At 38.4% G+C, this 15,993-nt stretch overlaps 1 protein-coding gene and 1 long non-coding RNA gene across 5 annotated transcripts; one reads left to right on the forward strand and one right to left on the reverse strand.

Annotated features, from left to right (window-relative positions):
• Window positions 1–584: 584 nt before the first annotated feature.
• LOC128025296 (nuclear distribution protein nudE-like 1-A) lies at window positions 585–10,398 on the forward strand. 4 transcript variants are annotated; one of them, XM_052611509.1, is made up of 10 exons: window positions 585–716; window positions 2,733–2,829; window positions 5,546–5,699; window positions 5,796–5,944; window positions 6,687–6,823; window positions 7,039–7,212; window positions 7,293–7,384; window positions 7,841–7,989; window positions 8,282–8,319; window positions 9,340–10,398. In XM_052611509.1, the coding sequence occupies exons 2-10, from the start codon at window positions 2,744–2,746 to the stop codon at window positions 9,348–9,350; spliced, it is 990 nt and encodes a 329-aa protein (XP_052467469.1). In that variant the 5' UTR covers window positions 585–716; window positions 2,733–2,743; the 3' UTR covers window positions 9,351–10,398. The 4 variants fall into 4 exon arrangements, with proteins under 4 accessions (XP_052467469.1, XP_052467470.1, XP_052467467.1 ...); XM_052611510.1 differs by having other exon boundaries at window positions 8,285–8,319; XM_052611507.1 differs by lacking the exon at window positions 8,282–8,319.
• Window positions 10,399–11,093: 695 nt separating this feature from the next.
• LOC128025759 (uncharacterized) lies at window positions 11,094–12,257 on the reverse strand. The gene is made up of 2 exons (XR_008186222.1): window positions 12,050–12,257; window positions 11,094–11,530 (listed from the first exon to the last, which is right to left on the reverse strand). It is a non-coding gene; the product is annotated as an uncharacterized LOC128025759 (long non-coding RNA).
• Between the last annotated feature and the right edge of the window lie 3,736 nt (window positions 12,258–15,993).

Raw genomic sequence — 15,993 nt, forward strand, 5'->3', positions numbered from 1 at the left:
TAAATGAATTGAACTTCAGCACCATCTACTGGACTGATGTTACAACCACAGTTCTAATGATTTTTTTTTTTAATCAAGACACGAATTATTATGTGAGATATTTAGATTTTACGTGCAGCAAATAATTAACTTTGGGGAATTTACATATACTGTATGTATATATATATATATATATATATATATATATATATATATTTTTTTTTTTTTTTTTTTGTAAGGACATTTTCTGAAATCTGACTCCCTTAAAGTTATTTAAACATCGTATGCTATTATTCTACTGCTGTGTTGAATATAAGCAAACTGGGACACCTGGCAAATCCGAAATCATGTCCGTTTGTTCCATTATGCCATATAATTAAGTATGCATGTGATAAGCGTAATCATTTGGATCATATTTTCAAAACAGCGAGATTAACATTTAGTTAATTAATTTTTAACCAACTTTTCATGAATATCAATATATTTATTGTTATTTTGACTAACGTTTAAGCCCTAAATAAATAAGTAACATATTTGTTACGTTATTTTTGTACCGCGAGAGACGACGCCAGGATCAGTTTACGAGAGAGACAAACGTCATGATGGGAGAGAGAGAGAGAGAGAGAGAGAGAGAGAGAGAGAGAGAGAGAGAGAGAGAGAGATGCTGAAATACTGAAGGCTGTGCCTGGATCACAGTCAGTCCTACTCTCAGCGTTAAAGATCCTGGAGATGTGCAGGTGAGTTCATGAATTCACACCGCAATCTTTACACACGATGCAGATCTGTAAACATCACAGATGATAACACACTACACAGTCACTGATTTACTGCTACAGATAGTTAGAAATGAGACAACACCACACTGCCTTCGCTCCATCAACATCATCATCTGAGAGAAACTGAAGATAACAAATCACACTCAGTATAGCCACAATTATGCGTTTGGACATTATTTTATCATTATTCCCATGTCTGTTCATGTCAATTCAAAGCGCATAATCACTGTTGTTGTTAGCCGGCTAATGTCAGTTAGCTCTTTGCTAGCTAATGTATCGCTGACAATTTAAGCGCTATGGTGGTGTCAGTGGTATTTTGGAGAGAAATATGTCAGGTGTGATATTTAGGGCCCTCTATACTTGTATTGGTATGATTAAATAGAGGAGACCTATTTATCGTATAACGTTAGTTGTAAGAAAGTGTAACGTTAAATAAATACGCCTGTCATCTGGTGCTGTGATGCAGAGCGCGTCAGCTCATTCAGAGTTTATAGTGAGCATTAAAGTGACTGAAAATCGATATTTAATTCTGTGTATTAAGGCTGTTTTATATTTTTATGAGGTTTATTATTTTATAACTTCTCTATACAGCATCTCTTAATAGCAATAGCTGTAGTATACATATATATATATATATATATATATATATATATATATATATATATATATATATATAAATATTTGAGCTGCATGGCAACAGCTGGTATTATTTTACATATAATATAATATTTAAAAAAAATCGAATTAGCAATCTTTAAATTCCTGTGAGGATGCTTCATTTATTCATTATTATTTTCCACCTTCCTTTGTGATTCGACTGTGTTTTAGCAGACTGTAAATATATATTTGAATCAGACGTTGACAGATGTTGACAGTTTTTCCACACATAAAATGTAATGCTAGCTCTCTTTTCAAAAAAAAAAGAAAAGAAAAATGGCATAAATATGGCAGGTAAAATATATATTTTTTAAGTATTTTATCAAAATTTTAATTTTGATATTCAATTAGAATCCATTAATAAGGAAGAATGAATTTAATAAGGAAACAGAAAGAAAATAAAAATGTAGTGATGCCTGGGTGTGCCGGTAAGGCTTGTGAGTTTTAGTTGTCTGTTTAGTTTTAGTTTTAGCTGTCAGTTTCTTGTGAAAGTACAACAGAAGCTACAAAATACTATTTTAATCTAAATATCTCACTAAATATTATAATAAATGCTGTCCTTCTGTTTCTGTTTAGTGTTAAGATAACAGTTACCAAGTAAAGAGTCATGCTATGTCAGACACTGACCAATAATTAACCAGAGGGTGACTGTGTCCTGGCGTGTGTGAACAGGGCACATTGAGCTTCTATGGGCTGAGTCAGACTGCACACAGTTCTGTTGATTATTTGGGACAGCAGTAGTCAGAAGTGAAGTTCAGGCTGCTAGATTTAGCTTTAGACTGATATATCTCAGTGGTTCCCAACTGGTGGGTTGTGACCCAGAAATGGGTCAAAGGTCTGTCCTGTTTGTGTCATAAAGTAATGTAAATGCAAGTAATGCATAGTTGGCTAAATAAACACTACCATTCGACTGTCTTTCACAATATTTGCTTTCACTATACTTTTGATCAAATAAATGCAGCCCTGGTGAGTACGAAGAGACTTCTATCTAAAATGTTAACAAATCTTACCAACTCCAAACTTTGGAACGGTAGTGTAGACTTTTAACTTATGATGGAAGGATAAAACTATTTCCATATCTTTAGTGATTAAAGTCATAGGTATGCTTCCAAAAAAACTCAGTATTTTGGCACATCTGTCACTTGGTAGAAGCAGCCGACATTGACAGGTAGTGTGTGTGACATGCCTTCATCCTCAAAAACCATAACATGCTGTGTTAATATTTTTTGTGCCTTTGCAGTTAATGGTCGTATTAATAATTTCAGTATTTAATTTTGAATGCACTTTTGTATGCTAAACAGTGCTGATGATTTGTCACAGGTTTATGTGTCATGGATGCAAATATGATACCAAAATTCACCTCCAAAGACGAGGAAATTGACTTCTGGAAAGCTCTTTCACTCAAGTACAAGAAAAGGTAAGTGGCAGAGCAGTGAGCAGCATTGAGCGTTACTCAGCTCTCTGTTTTGTAGTCTGACACTTGATAGCATTCTTTCATGTTGTCCTCAGCCTTCGCTATTCACATTGTCTCGGAAGTATCCATGTAACCTGTTACCTTGCATTATGAGAGCCACATCCAGGAAATTGCTGTACATTTGAAAGCAGTCACATTAGTATTATGCAATCTGCCACAGTGGGAATGTTCTTTTTAACGGGTTTGGCTTTTTGTGATATATAGGCTCCCACTGCTAATAAATACCATTGAAAAGCTCTCAGTGGCATTGTAATCTAAAAAGATTACACAACAAGCTTGTTGCTTGGTAAATTGCATCCCAAAGCAGCATTTCTTGTTTCCAGCATTTCCCTTTGTGAAAAGAACGTTGATGCAGTTATTGTTACAGTTATCAGTTAGCAGTCTTTGTGTGAACAGGCTTTACAATAGTAACTAATAGTAACTGATGACAAAGAAGTAGCTTTGGTATAAGAAAATGGGTCATATGGGTAACTGCCAAATGCTTTAGAGCTGTTTTATCAAAGCATGTGCTATCTCTAGGGTGGCACTTATGTTCATCATGATTCAAGGCTTGCATTTGTTCTGACCTGCTAGTTAAACACCTTAATCAACACTTCAGAGACTATGCAAATGAGTCACAGATGTTGTGATGTAGATTCTCTCCTGTGCTGCCGGGGCATTACATACTTCCTGCACAGTTTTATTGGTCTCCTTGTCTCTGGATAAACGGGTTGCCCTGTCTCCTGGCTCACGTGGCTTTAGCATGGCTGGGTAGGGAAATATTGCCCCGATGCCATTTTTAGATCCTTCCACACCATAATGGTGGCTGGTGATTACATAAAGAGGCCCAGGGCAGTGCTCTCCCCTGGTCACTAGTACACTGTAAACAAAACTGGTTATTTACAGCAGATGAAGCCGCCTGCCCCATTCACACTGTGTTCCTTAAATAATAGTGTAATCAGTGAGTTGTCCAAGGTTTAGGGAGCCCAGAAACTTTATTGACTTTATGGTTCTGTACATATATACACTGTTAGTATGATAGTGTGATGGCCTTTTATTAAATTTGTAGCATTTCCTTGATTAAACCAGGAAGGAAATATTACATAACAATATATTCCTTTTTACCTATGGGAAATGCCAAACTACTGTTTCTGTGAATAATGTGTTTTCCGAATATCCTGTAGATAACATTCTTCTCATTAGACATCCTGTGGTAATGGATCTCATAGCTTTTTATTTTGGTTATTTTCAGTTGAAGAGTAGAGTGTAATTCCTGCAGTGAGGATTCAATGACCCCCTCCAAGTTATTGATTTCTAGGATCTGATTAGTTTTGTGTAACTAAAGTTTTACTTGTAGTTTAAAGTCGGTTAATTGTAGCTTTCTTTTGGCTAAGAACCAGCCACAACGTACACTACCATCTGAAAGTTTGAGGTCATTAAGATTTTTTTATGTTATCGAAAAAAGTCTTTGCACACCAAGACTGCGTTAATTTGATCAAAAATACAGTAAAAACAGTAATATTTTAAAATATTATTACAATATAAAATAAGTTAGTTTTCCAGTTGAATGTTTTTTTTAAATAATTTTAACTTTAAAATAATTTTGAGGAATTTATTCCTGTGATGCCAAATTCATTACTCTAGATACTCTGTGAGAGATGTGGGAACGAGCGAGGCCGGTAGAGTGATTGGGAAATGAACGACACCTGCGACCCACTACTGGTCTCGAGTCCCACAGAGGAGATGGAAGGATATAAAACTGGAGCGACGACAGTGAAGGACGAGAGAGGACCAGGCCTGGGCTTTTAGTTTATGTTTTGCTTTTTATTTGCGCGCATCAGTCTGTTTTGTGTTTATTTTGATTATTAAAGTTTCTGTTTGATTGTCCGCCGGTTCCTGCCTCCTCCTTCCCAATGATTAGGTAGTGGGTCGCAGGTGTCGTTCATTTCCCAATCACTCTACCGGCCTCGCTCGTTCCCACATATCTCGGCCCCGCCCCATTCGTCACACTCTACCACGTGGTCTTTCAGAAATCAATCTACCGTATTTTTCAGACTATAAGTCGCATCAGTCCAAAAATACGTCATCACAAGGAAAAAAACATATATAAGTCGCACTGGACTATAAGTCGCATTTGTTAAGAACCAAGAACCAAGAGAAAACATTACCGTCTACAGCCGCGAGAGGGCGCTCTATATCTTCAGTGTAGACTACAGGAGCCCGAACAGCATAGAGCGCCCTCTCGCGGCTGTATACGGTACTGTTTTCTCTTGGTTCATGTCAAATTAATTTTGATAAATAAGTCTCACCTGACTTTAAGTCGCAGGACAAGCCAAACTATGAAAAAAGCTACATTTGTTATTATTATCAATGTTCTTTGATGAATAGAAAGTTCAAATGTACCGCATTGGTTAGAAAAATAAATCTTCTGTGACAATATAAATAATTGATAAATTTAATACACCCTTGTTAAATAAAAGTATTAATTTATTTAAAAAACGATTTAGCTAAACTTTTGAACTATAGTGTAAATTCAAATTGAATGGTTTGCCAGAGTTTTAATACAACTTTTGGTGTTCAGCAGGCTACGGTGCAAGGCAAGCTCTGTTTAAGAAATATAATATGCAAATGTTATGCATGTGTCATTGGTGATAAATGGTATCTTGTTGTGTGTGTTCAGTTATAAGGAGGCACAGGAGGAATTGCTGGAGTTCCAAGAGGGGAGCAGAGAGCTGGAGACAGAACTGGAGACACAACTGGGCCAAGCGGAGCATCGCATCAGAGACCTGCATGCGGACAACGAGAGACTGCTGCATGAGCTCGACTCACTCAAGGTGAGAGTGTGTGAGCTGAACACAGACTGACTGCGTGTAAAGAACATTAATGCGAGGACAAGTTTAATGAGTGTCTTTGCTTGCTCTTTCCTGTAGGAGAAGCTGGAGTATCAGTATTCTCAGAGCTATAAACAGATCTCGGTGTTGGAGGATGACCTCATCCAGACTCGAGGCATCAAGGAGCAGCTGTATAAATATGTCAGAGAGCTAGAGCAGGCCAATGATGACCTGGAGAGAGCTAAGAGGTCCAAAGGCATCATTTTATACTTCTTCATACATTTCACTACAGCTGTATCACAGCCAGAATGCTTCTCATCAGATTACCTGAAATGTCAATAATTCCTAAGGAATATTTTTAAAGGGAAATTACTCTACAGGTTAGAACTTTTGGGTCTGTAGTATTTTTGAAAATCATTTTGAAAGATGCATTGAATTGATCAAAGGTACAGTAACTGTTTCCTTTTTTTTTTTTTAAAGGGGTCATATGACGCCATGAGACAAAACTAATAAGTCCTCCGTAAAATACTGCACACATCGGTATATTAGCTTTGAACTGTTCTGGAACGGTGGTGTAAATACAACTTAACCACTGATTTCTGGTTGCGTCCTCTTTTGGAAGACCAATTTTCGCTGTTTCGCAAAGAAACAGCATTAACAAAACATTTGGGCAATGTTTTGCAAATCTTCTCACAGTGACATAGACATGGGGGCGTGTTTAAACGAGGCGTTTTAGGAGGGTGTGGACAAGTCTTAATTTGGATTAAGAATATCTCTTTGGGTTTGAGACTTTAGTCTTTGCAACTTTTTTTAAGGATTCTTTGATGAATAGAGGAAAGAGAAGAAGAATTTATTAAATAATGTACAAATTAAGAAATGAAAATTGGCTCTATTTTGATTATACCTTGTCTCCTGCCCTGGTAGGTTGTATGCCTTTCCACTATTTTGTTGTAATTTATAGTTTTATTCCGCTATGTTTTGCTACCACAGAGCCACGATTACATCTCTGGAGGACTTTGAGCAGAGGCTGAACCAGGCCATCGAGAGGAACGCCTTCCTGGAGAGCGAACTGGATGAGAAGGAGTCTCTCCTGGTGTCTGTGCAGAGACTAAAAGATGAAGCTAGAGGTATATACTGGCTCTCCTCTCTGAAATATTGTAATCACAGCTAGTTCCTCATTCCAGGCAGCTCAAGTGATGTTTACAGATCCTGTTCTGTCACAAAAAAATGTTCCTGCCTGCTTCTGGAATGAAGTCATGTTACATACTCAGATCAACATTATGGTCTGCAAGTGAAAGTTATGGATCGATATCTGCCACATTATCTTAATGTGCATTTGTAGATTTGCGGCAAGAGCTTGCAGTGCGAGAGACCCGGCCCGAGGTCACACGAATGTCGGCCCCCAGCTCTCCAACTCCAGACATCGACAAAACAGACTCAGCCGTCCAGGCCTCCCTGTCTCTTCCGGCTACACCGCTCAGCAAGAACCTGGACAATACTTTCAGCAGCCAGACAGGTACACGGATATATTTCTCTCTGAGATGTATACGATGCCACATGTGTTTGCATGACTCACTTGTTTTTTGTCTTTTGCAGCTCTGGCCAACAGCTCCACTAATGCAGCCCTCACTCCATCTGCTAGAATATCAGCGCTCAGTATTGTTGGCGATTTACTGCGCAAAGTTGGGGTGTGTAAATGCTGTAGACTGAACTACTGTATTCTTCGGACTATAAGTCACATCAGTGCAAAAATACGTCATGATGAGGAAAAAAACATACAAGTCTCACTGGACTATAAGTCGCATTTATTAAGAACCAAGAGAAACATTACCGTCTACAGCCGCGAGAGGGCGCTGTATGTTTTCAGTGTAGACTACAGGAGCACTGAGCAGCATAGAGCGCCCTCTCGTGGCTGTATACGGTAATGTTTTCTCTTGGTTAATTTCTCTCGGTTCATGTTACATTAATTTTGATAAATAAGTCGCACCTGACTATAAGTCGCAGGACCAGCCAAACTATGAAAAAAAAGTGTGACTTATAGTCTGGAAAATACGGTAAGTTATTCAGACAAATAATTCCCGGTTTTGTTTGTGGATCCCAGTGTGAATTTGGTGTCTAATCCAAGTGTCTGTACTGTTTTATAGGCTTTAGAGTCTAAACTCGCAACCTGTCGAAATTTTGCCAAGGACCAGGCAGCCAGGAAGAACTATGTCACAAACATCAACGGCAATCTGATTAACGGAGACATTTCAAATTACTCTCACTCTCTCCACACATCCTACTTTGACAAAGCGTGAGTCGGCTATTTTGTTCTGCCACAGTTCAGAAAACCCAGTCCATAAACCTTTAGATGATGAGCGGTTCCCTTATTTGATCTACATTACCCATAATTACATCGTGTCCTAGAAATCCTCCTGGTTTCTAATGAAGGCAGTTCATAGAAATTCACAGAAAGGCTATAAATAAAGGATAAAAAGGTTTCAGTACTCTTGTGTGTTTGAAATGAACAGCAGATTGACTGTAATAATGAGTTTAAGTGATACAGGAGATAACATTTTCTCAGACTTCTGTGTTTCTTTCCTCAGCAGAAGAGAGAGGGTCATTTTCCCAGCGTTGCTTTTGGGTAAATGATCCGGCTATCAGTTTTATGTGGGGGGTCCATGCATGCTGGTTAACAACCCCCTACATATGACTTCGAGTACAATAATACATTAGGTTAAGATCATATCGTCTCACTAACATCTTGGTGGTGGCTCAAATAGTCTGTGAAGGTGCACTCCATGGGTTTGCTCAAATGTGGATAATTTAACTAAAAGTGAGAGGACTGGGACAGTGTTTTGACTCTTAGCTGAAAATTCAAAACATGAACATTCTCAACAACAAAAAAAGAAGCTTTAATGCCATTTGAGGAGACGCATAGAGAGTCATCTGAAGAATATTTGAGGGTTTCTTGGATCAGGAGGAGGATCCGCACCTCTACCGCAGTGTTACGCAGCTCACTGCAGGGCTGAATCAGTGTGTCCTGTTGCTGGAGTACCAGTTGATAGTAAAGGGCACAGAGAGGACACCCGGGAAACTTGTGTTTCTGCTGCGTAAGACCTATCAGATCTATAGATGAGCTAAGATCAGGATAACAGGCCTTCGCAGTCTCTTTAGTGATTTGATTTTCTAATGGTGCAGTACACATATTATGTGTGTGTGTTTCAAGGTAACAAGAACAGACACAGTGAAGCGTAGATGTTGGACATCATCAAATTACCTTTGTACTGATGGACAGTAGAGTGTTTGTGTCTGGTGTGTCTCCGGGGGCCGTATTGAGTGGTCTGGGCTGTTTCAGACCTCTGCCTGAGAAAATCTAGAGTTTGTTCTGCTTGCTTATCTACACTAATTCACTCTGACCTTCTCGAGTGTGAGCTTCTCTACGCATATTAACTGTCCGTTTGGTTTCGGGAAACCTTTCAAAAGCCTGTTTCTGTCTCCTAGAGCTATTTCGTGATACGTTCTGTCTAGTTTATCAAGTTGGTGTGGACCGAAAAGAAATTCTAGTGACAATTCTAACAGTAGTATGAATGGGCTTGCGTTGTAAAGGGCTCATGCCTCATTTGAAGCATCTAACCTCAGTCTCATGTTTCTCTGAGCACAGCAGGACAGTGAACGGTTTGGACCCCAGCGCCGTGACGAACATCACAGCTCCTCCACGCTCCAACTCTCCATCCAACCTGGTGCTCAGCGTGTGACCCTCAAACACACATAAACTCCATTATAACCACTTTACAACAATATAACAATTCATTTTAATACACTACTGAATCAGAGTTGAAATTACAGTGGGTTACACCGCGGCTAGTAATGCTAGCCCAACTGTAGCAGCACCTCATACTAGTCTATAGGTTGCAATATCCTACATTTTACGGCTGAAGTACTTGTTAATAGTTCCTAAACAATGTATAAACCTAACTAATATATTTATGGTTACAGTTAATTTAGATATAGGCATATATGTAAATATTTAATTTGGTTTTCTCTGTTCTTTGCAAATTTGATGTTTTTTACCACGGTCCAAAAATGTATTTATTGCTATAGTGTCGGATGGAATTGTATGTGAAAGCTGAAAACAAAGGGATTTTACATCGTTAATTTAAGTTGTGTAACACATGCATTGTTTGTGTACAAGAAGATAGACCTGATATATATATATGAGATGTACTGTATACTGAAAAAGAAAAAAAAGATGAACGGTGACGATCTGACTATCTAGACTTATATGTCATGGAAACTGGTTTCCATTTTTATCCCCAATTCTTCAGTCTTTTTGTTTGTTCAGTAGGATCTACAGTAAGTGCTAATGTTTGGCTCTGATAGGTAAACTTCCCCTAATTTCGTCCCCTGATACATGGCCTGGTGTAAGTGTGAAACATCTGGAGTTGCACGAGAGGTTTGTTTTGGCTCCTGTAGGTTTGCAATTTAAATACTGGTTCTGTCATGTTGACAATCGACTGCTGTGGTGATAATGTATGATGTACTTGCTATCGAGTCCCAGGTTGGTTTCCCAGCCTCATAGTATTTGTTGGATTAAACATACCTTATTTTTTCTTTGTTGTGAATGACAAATCTTGTTCATTTTGGTTTGAATAGTGCAGTTTGTTTTAAAAGCACTTTTTGTTACTTTCGTGTGTTCAAATAAATGGCAGTTTTCTCACAAGTCTGTGTTATTGTAATGAACACAAAAATGTTTCATGTGATGTTAACACTGAAAAGTCTTACAGTTAAAAGGCCTTTAGAATAAGGCTTTTATGCTAGCCAGTGTTATTGTAGTATTTTTTATAGATTATAAAGACTCTTTTAAATCTTAGTAATTAGCGATTTTAGTAAATATTTTTTACATTTTAGTAATTTTATGTGCTTTTTATTGGTCTTGATTTTAGCTTCTTTTTAAATACTTGTACTTGGTTTATTTTTTATTTCAGTTTCAGTTTGCCATTTTAGCACTTTGAACATTATTAATTTTTTCAGTTCTGTTTTTATCTAATATTTTTATTTCAGCTTTATTCAAATTTTACAAAAAATTGTTTTAGCAGATTTACTTAACAACAACGATGCTAGATTCAGTGAAACAATTAGAAGAGATGTCGAATAAGGCTTTATATTCAACCGCACATTGTAACAAAATTTTTAATATTCATAAATTTTTTAAATGGGACAAAAAATATATATAAAAAAAACTTTGTTTGGGCTTTTAATTTAATTTCGAACATTTTTTATGAATATATATATATATATATCTATATATATATATATATAGATATATATATATCTATATATATATAGATATATATATAAAATTATAATTATTATTTTTAGTTTTTCAATTAAATCCAAGTAGCTTTTTGACAGTGGTAGGAATGAGGCACATACATATTTATTTGGCCCAGTAATAATTACCACCATTTGCATCTTACATTTGTGTAATGTACAATCCTCTTGCAAATCCAGCCGTTACAGCTGAACATGATCAGGGCAATCAATTCAAATCATTGCTTGCTATATCACTCTTAGACTTTCCATGCATCTTCTGTCCCATTACAGCAATAACAGAACAATCAAGGAAAAGTTTTTTAACACTTCTCAAATCCTTATAGGCAAAAATGTCCCATGCTTTCTTCAGTGTTGGATTCCTGCAGGCTTCCATTCAGTCATCTCATCTCTCCCCTGCACTCTTCTCTGCATGTTCATCTATTTGTCTCCTCCTCCTCTCCAGGACCTCCAGTCGTTTGGCTTCATTGCGAGATCGTTCCTGCTCCCTGAGATCTGCCAGGTCCTCCATAAACAAATGTCTTCATGCATAAGGCAGAATAATGATATGAATGAGCAGACCCCACAACAAAGATCTTATTTAGTTAAAAGCTTGTAGGCAACACTCTAATGATAATCATTTAAAAAGCATTACATTGCATGCATTTATTCTACAATACCTGCAATTTAGTATCATTTAATTTTCTACATTTCAATTCAGGTCTAACCACTTGGCATACACTGTTTAGTCCATTATTTCAGCTGTTCAGATATTCTACTAGAATGTTCAGCATTCGAATTTACAGTAAGCAAAACGGATTACGCCTGTACTGAATCACAACTGGTTTTGTTCACACGTGATTGCATACTGATTATCAGACTAATCAAACACACGTTAATCAAAGTCTTCGGATTTTTGGATTGATCCTTATATATGTGATAATGACTTATTTTAACAAAACCAAACTGTACAATATTTTGTGTTATTTTATAGTCTAGACTATTAAAGTTATAAACAGATGTGCACGTTGTGTCAATGTCAAGGGGGTGTGTTATCTCACCTATTCAGAAATGCCGTGGCCAAACCTACAAGCAGTGTCCCAAAAAGAATGGGTTTTGTAAGGCGCTTTCCAGTGGACAGTTTGGACTGTTTCATGCTGGAATTGTATAGTCTTCGTGTAAGCAAGCAGCCAAAACAGCAGAAGTCTCAGCGAAACCAGTTCTGACCTCCACACGGATGAATTTACTACACTTATTAACCCCAAGCATTACTTCCGGCTCGTGCGTTCAGAAATAGATTAATTGATATTATTTATTCGCGATATTGTCTTAAGAATCAGGGGGGGGGGGGGGGGGGGGTTCTGAATGATTTACACAGTAAAATGTTTTGTTATTATATGTTACTTTCACATTGATGAGGGATCACATGAACTCCAGATGACGGGGAAAGTATTTACTGACGGACCAGACGCGCAGAGCAGCTACTATGGAGTCAATTTAATGCCATATACACGCAAAAAAATTATGCAAAAGAAAATAAAGTTTTGCAAACGAAAATTAAAGTATTGAGGAAAGTAAATTTGCTTTTTGCAAACAAAAATTAAGAATTGCATAAATGAAACAGTGCAAAAGCAATGATTTTGCAATACATATTTTCCATGGTCATATCTATTAATTTATTTGCAACTCTGCTTTTATTTTGCATGTCAGTCTAGTTTGAGCTTGCGTTACCATTTTTCCATTGCGCTTCACTTTTCTGCACATCTCTCTTTTGAGCAGAGACTTTCGAGTGGATCGTTTCTTTTTATTAAATAGCATTAAAACATTCATGTTTTCGTTTTGTTTACTTTATAAACAAATGTATGTGTATTATAAATGAATATAATTTACTTATTTATGCCAGTAGTTATGTAAATGAAAACGAATTCGAAATCGATATGAAACTTGAGTCGTAGATGTTGTAACCTTACTGGTTATTTCGGATTCAACCACACACACAGACCAGATTCAGCGTTCTCCATCTTTATCTTTATTCCCCTTGTGTGTGTGCCGTAAGCTCGTTGATGACGTCACATCAATACACAACATCCCCCCTTTACTTAGACATAAACTTACCCCCTACTAAGCAAGTTCTCGGTCACATTTCCTTAAACTTAAAACAGTTCCGAACATTAACTTACATGTAGCACTATGCATTTCAATTGAACATCATCAATGTTTTTTTTTTCTGAACAAGTGCACATACTACAACATAACTCTTAATATTTTTTTTCTTCCTTACCTTCTCCCATGACCTAGCCCTTATCAATCACTCAACAACATAGTCTCTAAACCTTTCAGGCAATTTGGTTAGTCTCTGGGGTCTACAAGGTTTTGGAATTTGTTCCTCTCTCTGAAATGTCTCACTGATTTCTTTGCATTCGTCTGAACTTATCTTTTCCTCTTTATCATAACTTGGCTCTTGAGCACATATCATGTCACCATCCACTATTGGTGTTTCCGCAGACAGAAACTTCTTGACAGATGTTGTATTCCGTGCGTACTTTACTCCAGTGGGTGACTGAACGACAACGCTATTACCTTCTTTGTGTACAACTTTGTAAGGAGTGCTATGAAATGTTGTTGTGAATTTGTCTGTTTTATCCTGTCTCACAAGCACCTGATCTCCAACCTCTATGTCTGATGTCCTAGCTCCTCATCTGTGGTCTGCGTATATTTTGGCTTTTCCTTTTTGCTCTGCATCTGCATCTTGAACAACATATGCATTTCAATCTCGAGCTTCAAGGTCACTATGTGGAGCTGTGATGTCCGGTAATTTTCCTCTGATCTTCCTCTGAAAAAGAAGTTCAGCGGGACTTTTGCCAGTTGTGGCATGTTGTAGGGACCTGTAGACAGTCACATATTTGCGTAGCTCTTTTTTCCAATCGTGTCCCTCTGCTTGAGCAATCTGTACTCGTTTCATCAATGATGCATTTTGTCTTTCCACTTCTCCATTCGCTTGTGCCCACTTTGGAGTTGTTTTGATATGGTGTATTCCGTTCTCCTGACAAAAAGCTTGAAACAGACTGGACTTGAATTGTGGGCCACAATCTGACCTGATTGTTAAAGGGAGTCCATGCCGACTGAAAATGTCTTCCATACGATCGATCACTTTTTCTGCCGTTGTTGACTTAAGAATTGCATATTCATAGTACCTGCTATAATAGTCGACAACAAACAGAATCGAATGTCCATCCGGTAAAGGACCCAGTAAATCTGTGGCTAGGTTTTGCCATGGCCCTTCTGGCATCACTGTGGGTGACAGCGGTTCAGGGATATCTGGTTTCGCTACCAGCTGACAACCATAACATGTCCTCACAAATCTCTCCGCAGCCTTGTCCATTCCCGGCCACCAAACCTTTGTTCTCAGGTGTTGTTTTGTTCCTACCACCCCAAGATGACCTTCATGTGCCAACTGTAGTGCTCTTCCTCTCAGCGACTGTGGCAAAACAATTCTTGTTCCTCTGAGTATTATTTGGCCAATGACACTTAACTCCCCCGCAATATGTCTGTATGCAAGGCATTCATCGAAGCAACCTGTTTAAATAGCAGTTCTCAGTTTCTGTAATTCTACATCATTAGCTGAAGTCTGCTCAACTTCCTTAGTAGTGAGGGCGCAGGGTGTGGCACAGACTGCTATGAACCGCACATATTCCTCTGCTTTATGTGTGTGTATTTCATCTTTGGCTGATGGTCCCAGCAGTCGTGACAGGGGATATGCAATGTTATGTGTTCCAGGTATATGAATCACCCGGAAGTCATAAGGCTGTAATCTCAAGACCCACCTTTCAATTCGAGCGCATGGCTTTGAGCGAGGGCTATAAATTGCTTCCAATGCTTTGTGGTCTGTGACGAGATCAAACTTCCGACCATAGACATAAGGGTGCAAACGTTCACAAGCCCATACCAGAGCAAGTACTTCGCACTCAGTTTGGGAATACCTTTGTTCACACTCTGTCAAGCTTCTGCTCACATAGCAGACAGGAACCATACCTTCCCATTGTTTCTGAACCAGCATCGCTCCAACCCCTTTTGGTCCAGCATCAGCGATGACTTTTGTTGGTGCATCCTTGTCGAAATAAGCCAGTGTTGTTGCCTCAGCTAACTTATCTTTGAGAGTTTTGAAGGCTCTCTTCTGATCCGTTCCGAAATGAAATTTTGTGTCTTTCTTTGTCAGCCTGCACAGCGGTTCTGAGATGCTTGGAAACTGAGGTATGAAACGACTACTATAGCCGGCTAAACCGAGAAAACTTCTCACCTCTGAAACGTTTTCAGGCTCTCTTGCCTCCATAACTGTTCTCACCCTCTCTGCCGTCGGGCCTATGCCTTTCACTGACAGCAACATGCCCATGAACACCAACTTGTCCATGTTAAACTGGCACTTTTCTGCATTTAGAGTCAAGCCGCAGCTTTCCAGTCTCTTTAGTACTGCATGCATTCTTTTTTCATGTATCTCTTTGTCAGGTGCATGGATGATGATGTCATCTGATATGTTCTCTACTCCTTCGATACCCGCTAGAACAGTGGCTATTTCGTGCTGGTACTGCTCACTTGCTGACGACACTCCAAATACCAGTCTTTTGAACCTATATATACCATTATGAACAGCGAATGTGGTAATATCTCTTGATTCTGGGGTTAATTCCAGCTGATGGTACCCCCATTTCAGATCCAATTTGCTGAAGACAACTGACCCATTCATTCCTTGCAACAGCTCATCCACTGTGGGGATCGGGAACCGCCCACAAATAATTGCAGTATTTGCTTGTCTCATGTCCAGACACATCCTTATTTCCCCTTTCGCTTTGGGTACAATGGCAACTGGGTTTACCCATGGAGTCGCTCCATTGACTTTCTCAATAATGTCCATGCGGAGCATCTCATTTATTTTTTCCTCAACAGCCTCTCTAAGGTGAAATGGAACGCGCCTAAGGGGCTGTGCAACAGGTGTCACTGTGCTGTTTAT

The sequence above is a fragment of the Carassius gibelio genome, chromosome A12, assembly GCF_023724105.1.
Source record: "Carassius gibelio isolate Cgi1373 ecotype wild population from Czech Republic chromosome A12, carGib1.2-hapl.c, whole genome shotgun sequence".
NCBI lineage: Eukaryota > Metazoa > Chordata > Actinopteri > Cypriniformes > Cyprinidae > Carassius > Carassius gibelio.